Raw genomic sequence first — 7,319 nt, 5'->3', positions numbered from 1 at the left:
CATTGGCGATTTATTTTCATGAATGAATGTGTATGTCAAAACTGAACAAATTGTGCATTTAAAATATCTACAGTTTCCAGTCTGTCAGTTATGGACAAAGAGATGCAATTAAGTTGAATTGCCATATCCTTAATAAAGAAGTTAATTTTTCATTAAAATTTCTTACATTTAGTTCTGGCACAAAAGACTTCATGGTTGATTTTATCAAACACACTTAATAAAGACAGAGTGCCAACTTATGATGTTAGCTATTGGTAGAAAACACTATCCTGATCCTATGTAAATACAGTAGAAATGAAACTTGAACTAAGGAAAATCCCTGGTCTCTATGAGCTCTCTGTCCCAGACCCAAGAGTTAAAAGCTGGAGAATGAAAACCACCTGTGGACAAGTATGTGTCTCGGAGACGGCAGGCAACCTTCTGCCTGGACTCAAGAAGCTGCATTTCAGAGTCTGAGGCCCAGGGGGCCCTTTGTGTGCAGTCCTGTGTGACCCCAAGTGAGTGGGGTGCGGTTAGTGGCACAGCCTCCCTCCTAGAGGTGCCTTTCTTGGGGGACCTAGGAAAGCAATGTGTCCCCATTGTACGGCACATCACATGCTAACAAAACTGGGGTGTGCACTGATGTAGGCAAGCTGTGTAGGGGGAAACCTTGAGAAGGGTCCTGCACAAATCAAATGGCCACTTTCCTAAGAGTCCAGAGGAGCACAGAGCCATCCAGCCTGGGGTGTCACTTTACATGTTTACCTAGGGGTACACGTGCTGCATGAAATACTGTGCCACAGGGCTGGGCTGTTCTGTGGGGCTAGCTGAGGTCTTTCTCCTGGAGAAGTGGGTCTTGATTGAAATTTCAGAATGTATTAATGATTGATTGAGTCATTCAAAAGCCACTAATACTATAAAATTAACACATTTACTCAAGATTATAGATATGTTTATCTTTTGCTGGGATATACAGAGATAATGACAGTAAGAGTTGACATTTATTGTGCACTAGATGCTTTATGATGAGTGATTTAACATAGTCTCAATAGAAACATGAATAATCATAGCATTAGTATCTGCATTTATAAAGGGTTAAACAAGACAGAGGAAAGTTACTTTACTTATTTAGGGTTGAAAGGATGACTGGAAAGCCCAGAGCACTGGGTACTTTGGCTTTAAGGGACAATCATGCCAGCAGCTACCTGGCCGGCACTGCAGGCAAAGAGCAGCCCAGGCTCCCCGACACCGGGAACACCCTCTCACGTGCTCCAGTGACTCTTCCAGCTCAGTCCCTCCAGCCTCCAGGCAGCTTCTCCCCAAGGTCTGGCAGGGACTGGGGACAATTAGCGACTGTCTTCCCTTAACCAGGAGCAGAGGGACCTTTCCTTGTCCTCTCAGTGGTTTATAAGGTGGTGTCCGCCTGGCTGTTCCTGCATCAAGGACAGACACAGAGAGCTCGGGGGGTGATGGGCTCATGGAGGATGTCTCCTTACTATTTGTCGCTGGTCCTACCAGCAGAAGCTGAGGACTCAGACACTGATTAGGAGGTGCCTGATGCAACAAGGAATGAGGCAGGGTGGATGGGTGGGGGCCCTGGGTGAGTGGAGTGTCTGTGCTCAGAGGTCAGATGTGTCCTCCCTGTGGTCTGTGGGTGATGGGGAGCATGGGTGTTCCATAACTAATGTTTGTGTAGGGGATCCCCTTTTCTCTTCAGGGTAGGTGGGGGGGAGGGAATAAAATGGGAGGGAAGAGAAGGGGAGACAGACAGACAAAAGATACAGTAAGTACACAGCAAAGAATGACTCACAGCTGATTCTCTTTGGCCCAGCGCACAAGCCCCAACTTAACCCCAATCACACATGTAAATCCTGCTGAGTGGGATGGGCAGTCTCTTAGTCAAGCCTTTGATCTCAAGCATCTGCCCTGCATCCTGCATAACTCCCACATGTTCATCTCTGACTACTCGGCACAGGTGAGTAAAGAGATTGTACAGTGTAAATAACAAAGATTGCTCCCCACTCTGAAGCAGGGGCTCCTGCATTTATCCACGAGTGCAGGGGAGGGAGGAATGAAATCATTACTCAGTGGTGTGGGATGTGACCTTGCATTCTGTGAGTTATATACAGCTGTCACTCCATGTTGTGGTGTGTTGATGTTTATGTACAGACAGTGTTGCTGTGATAGCTCCACCACTGCATGGGGCCCATGTGCTCCTCACTACTGTCCGTCTACAGTGGTCACTGAGAGGAAGGGTCACTTGTATCTCCGACACTGGGCAGGCGTCACATACTAACAGATGGGAACTCAGTGCCTGCCGCAGGTCCCTCTGGGGCCCAGTCCTCATCTAGCCCTTATGTTTGCTCTCTGACATTCAGATTCCTCCCTGAGGAAGGGGGGTAACCCCCCACCCCCACGACACTGTCTTGAGGAGACTGAATGAGGCAGGACACACAGACTGCCCAGCGGACACCTGCCATAATTGGTGCTCAGTAAGGAGGATTCCACTTTCCAGAACAGCACAGGTAGACTTGCAAGGAAAGAGGCCCCTGACGCCCCTCCCACACCTGAGCGCACACCTGACCCTTCCCGGCTCTGGACCCAGCGCATTCCTCAGGGCCCGGTTGGTCCAGTTGGTTCCTGTTTTTTCCTCTGTTTCTCAGTGAGGCTGACACAGCCTGGGACCAGACACTGTCCTCCCGGTGGCTGGAACCAAGGTAGGCTGAGCCCTCAGCAAGGTCATGGTCCTTAAGGAGTCCTTGCTGCCTGGGCCCTGCGTGAGTCAGTGAGGTTCATTCTTCAGTGTGAGTGTGGGTATTTGTGAGTGTGCATGGGTAACCCTAAGTTTAATGTCACTGCCAAAGGAAGGGTGAGTCTGAGAACTGAATGAACTCATGTGGTAATTTCAGTCTTTGGATGAGGATTTATCACATTTATGAAATGAAAAGCATAATATTTGGCTTATGTACCATATAGTCAGTAGATACAGCATTACTTCTTGAAATCAAAGTTGAGTGAAAGCCCTTTTCATGTCGTATGATGTGTCAATCTGATTGATAAGTCTTTGACCAACGGAGGGACAGATGCAGCCACTCACAATGTCTAATGAGGGCTAAGACATCCATGCAGATGACGGATTCTGTTTAGACACACGTTTTAATCCACTAGTTCTGCTTATGCATGGTACAACGTCAAACCTTTACAAAGTGCTTTCCTCAGAGTTAACGTGAGTATTGGGCAATGATTAATTAGGATTATGTGGGGGGGCAGTTTAAGTAGAAAGTGTTTGTGAAGCCTTTGGAATATTGTCTGGAACATTCATGATAGATATTTGATATGATTTTCAACATTGGTTGGGAATCTGGATGGATACTTTGGTAACAAGGCTTATGAAATATTTCTAATCAGTAGGAATTCCACAAGTTTCACAGTAAGCCTGCAACAAATCATTAGCTATTCTATTCCAGTTTATAGAGTTCTACAACTTTTTAAGAGGACATGAGAGCTGTGTATCTCCTGCTGTTCATCTCATTTTTTCTGTGTCATGCCCATCATTGAGAGTAGACATAACAAGTCTCTCATTGAATGTAGAGACTGCATTTCATGTTGACTATATGAACTCAGTGCTTTATGTGGTGCCCGGGACAACATTGCTGTTCAATTTGTGTAATAATGGTTAGTGCCCTCTATTTCATGGAAGGAAATTTTGTTATATTTGTGAAGGTGTCATGTACCATCAGAGCCCAACTTTGACAAACTATGATTCATGCATCAGCAGGTAGGAGCAATGAAGAAAAATCTGGTTAAAAATAAACACCTTCATATAAAAAGGACATCACTGTAATGTTGTGGCTAGTTCTAGACTGCCATTCTCTGCTTTTCTCCTTCATCCCCAGCAGAGACATGAGCAGCATGAGGCAGGAGAACCAGAGCAGCATGTCTGAGTTCCTCCTCCTGGGGCTCCCCATCCTTCCAGAGCAGCAGGGGGTCTTCTTCACCCTGTTCCTGGGCATGTACCTGACCACTGTGCTGGGGAACCTGCTCATCATCCTGCTCATCAGGCTGGACTCGCGCCTCCACACCCCCATGTACTTCTTCCTCAGCCAACTGGCATTCAATGATATGTGTTTATCATCTGTCACTGTCCCTAAGATGTTGATGAACATGCAGGCTAATGACAAGTCCATCCCTTATGCAGGGTGCATTTCCCAAACTTATTTTTTCATACTGTTTGGCTGTCTTGACAATTTCCTTCTGGCAGTGATGGCCTATGACAGGTACGTGGCCATCTGTCAGCCCCTCCACTACAACACCATCATGAGGCCGGAGCGGTGTGTCTCCTTAGTCGCTGGGTCCTGGTTCTTCTGCCTTTTCCACTCTCTGTTGAACACCCTCCTTTTTACCCGACTGTCCTTCTGCACTGACAATACCATCCCACACTTTTTCTGTGATCTTTCTACACTCCTGAAGATGAGCTGCTCAGATGTTTTCCTCAATGAGTTGGTTATCTTCATTGAAGGAGGGGTGATTATCATTGTGCCTTTGAGTGGCATCTTGGGCTCCTATGTCCGGATTTGGACCACTGTGCTGAGAGAGCCTTCAGCTACGAAATTCTTCAAAGTCCTGTCTACCTGTGGCTCCCACCTCCTCGTTGTGGCTTTATACTATGGGACCATTGCAGAAGTTTACTTTTTCTCTTCATCATCCACCTCCAATGATAAAAACATAACTGCCTCTGTGATGTATATGATAGTTACTCCCATGCTGAACCCCTTCATCTACAGTCTGAGAAACAGAGACATGAAACGTGCCTTGGAAACACTTGTTAATCGGGCTAAATTCCTTATGTCAAAAGACTCAGTCTGAATCTGGTAATAATAATAGAGTCAAAGCAACAAGGAAATTAGCACACCTTAACTGACATTCTGAGTAGCCAGTTGAATGGACTGCATGTATAGGTCAAGGAAGTTGGCCTCATCTATTTCCCTCTTTGCTGACATATCACAGTTTTCTTTACCCAAATTGACTTGCAATGATTCTTAACAACTCTCAGAATATCTAATGCCTAATCGCAACATGCACAGTGCTAGGGGTTGGAGATGAGGGAGGATGTGAAGAGGCAATAATGAGGGTGTAAACTCATTCTGTCTCACCAACTCCATAAAAACCAGCCTTTCTTTTCTTGGCTCTTTACAGCCAAGGAAGGAGGGAGCTAGAAAGCATGTAATCAAAAATTCTGCTTTTATAAATTGAATTTAAAAATTTTTAAATTTGACATTTCCAGAATAAACTTTTGATGACTCCAAACTTCATTTCTTTTGAAGTGTTGGTTTTAATGTGCTGGCCTGCCTTTAAAATGTATGTACTTTAATGTGACTTTAAAATTTTCTTTTTAGTGAATGTTAATTTATTTTAAGAATAGAGTCCTAAGGAAGAAATCTATTGCAAGAAATCTTCTATATCTTGTCCTGGTGGTAGTTAAGTTGTCACTTAAACAGGCACAGGTTTTTTTTTTTTTTGTAAAAATCTATCAGGCATACAAGAGAGAGGGCTGAGAAAATACAACAACTCTTGATTATAATTTTCTGAGTGAAAATGTTATGGTGATATGCTTTGGAATGAAATTATGTAAATTGGGAAGTATGTATTTTATAGTTAAAATATGTGACATTTGCAACATGCAAAAAGTACATGCAACATATATATATATATACACACACACACACACACAAACATATATTGTACATTCAGATAAACACAGAGATAAATACTTAATGACATCTCTGTAAAAATGAATGTCATTATTCTGGAAAAGAAATGCTCCCAATTTTCTTACTTGCTTTTTTCTTTCCTCCCCGGTTTTCTGTTTTACCTACTCCATAACTCAAGCAAAAAGTCTTTTCTCTTCTTGTGTTATTATCAAAGATTTCCTAGGAACTTTTCCCTAAGTCCATCACCTAGGTGTTATCTGGTGTGTAGAGGTGTGAACTGATTTGGAAAACTTCCTGGTTGTTCACATGCTAGAAGAGCTGGAAGATGAATGCCACTTAATTTTCAGGGAAGAGGTGAGGGTCAAAAGTATTTGGTGACTCTATGTACCCAATCATCACACAAATAAGCCACAAGAACTAGCTTATGAACACTAGCAGCAACATAAGAATGAATGAAATCAGAATAATAAGGAATGATATTTTTATATAGGAAAGCTACATTTTTTACAGTAACAACCTGAAATTTATTCTTCTGTAATAAAGGTGAAATATTAGTATTTACAGAAACACACAACATAAAATGATGGAAATCCCAAAAGTAATTCTCCAGATATAAGGTAATGACTTTATGAGAAAATGTGAAAATTCACAAACAAATCAGTTAATGGAAATAATCATATTTGTAAATAGAAAATGAATATTGACTGAAAGAAAACACTAATGATAAGCATTACAACCCCATCAACATCCTAAAAAATATTGCTTACTTTTTTTTTAGGTGGAAATTGACATCCTATCTAAATTTTTAAAATAGATGGCAACAACCAGAGGCCAAAGCAGCTGGGATCAGAGGATGAGATGAGTCTTTACATATGTACAACCTGATCATAAAATATTGTAATCAAGTCAGACTCAGGTTAGAATAAAGACGATAAAATGAGTCAATTAAACAAGTAGAGCCCATAAGTAGATTGATACCATGCAGACCCTGATACTTCACAGAGGAAAAAGGGAAATATAGACTTTCTACAAAGGATGTTGAAGAAAAGCATCAACAAAAGGAACTTCCAGTCAAATCTTACACTAATGTAAAAACACAGAATTTTAAAATAGATAATACTTTAAACAAATTCTGAAATTATAAAAATTTTGGAAGAAAACATAGGATAAAATCCTGTGATCTTGGGTTAAACAAAGGCTTCTTACAAAAGCACAGATACTGCAATTCACAGAAGGTACTGAAAATTGAACTTCATCAAACTGAACTTCAGCATACTATTTGATAATATTTTAAAAGAATAAGACTATAAAACATGGGTAGAAAATGCTTCTAAGAAGTAAATGCGACAAAGTACTTGAAATAAAAAATATGTAAAAATTGTTCAAAGACTCAACAACAAATTCCAACTTAAAAATTGAGCAAAAGATTTGAACAAATGCTTCACCAAATAAATATAGGAAATGATTAGATACTTAGAGATCAAATAAATATAAATTAAAATCCCAAAGCATCATTACTGCACTCCCAGTAGAATAGTAAATTTACAGAATTGGTTATAACAAAAGTTGACCAAATATACTAGACTTTTAAACTTAAGAACACTGATCACCATGGGGATTACAACTGAA

At 41.5% G+C, this 7,319-nt stretch overlaps 1 protein-coding gene across 1 annotated transcript; it reads left to right on the top strand.

Moving 5' to 3' along the window:
* Nucleotides 1–3,891: 3,891 nt before the first annotated feature.
* On the top strand, nt 3,892–4,845 carry LOC105853278 (olfactory receptor 1J4-like). Its single transcript, XM_012721226.1, has one exon. The coding sequence runs from the start codon at nt 3,892–3,894 to the stop codon at nt 4,843–4,845; it is 954 nt and encodes a 317-aa protein (XP_012576680.1).
* The last annotated feature ends 2,474 nt before the right edge of the window (nt 4,846–7,319 follow it).

Source organism: Condylura cristata, unplaced genomic scaffold, assembly GCF_000260355.1.
Source record: "Condylura cristata isolate star-nosed mole 26May11 unplaced genomic scaffold, ConCri1.0 scaffold00006, whole genome shotgun sequence".
Taxonomy (NCBI): Eukaryota; Metazoa; Chordata; class Mammalia; order Eulipotyphla; family Talpidae; genus Condylura; species Condylura cristata.
This window is presented reverse-complemented; position numbering and strand designations above follow the sequence as displayed.

Excerpts from the sequence above, each read along its gene's own strand:
- LOC105853278 (XM_012721226.1), top strand. The coding sequence starts at position 3,892 with ATGAGGCAGGAGAACCAGAGCAGCATGTCTGAGTTCCTCCTCCTGGGG.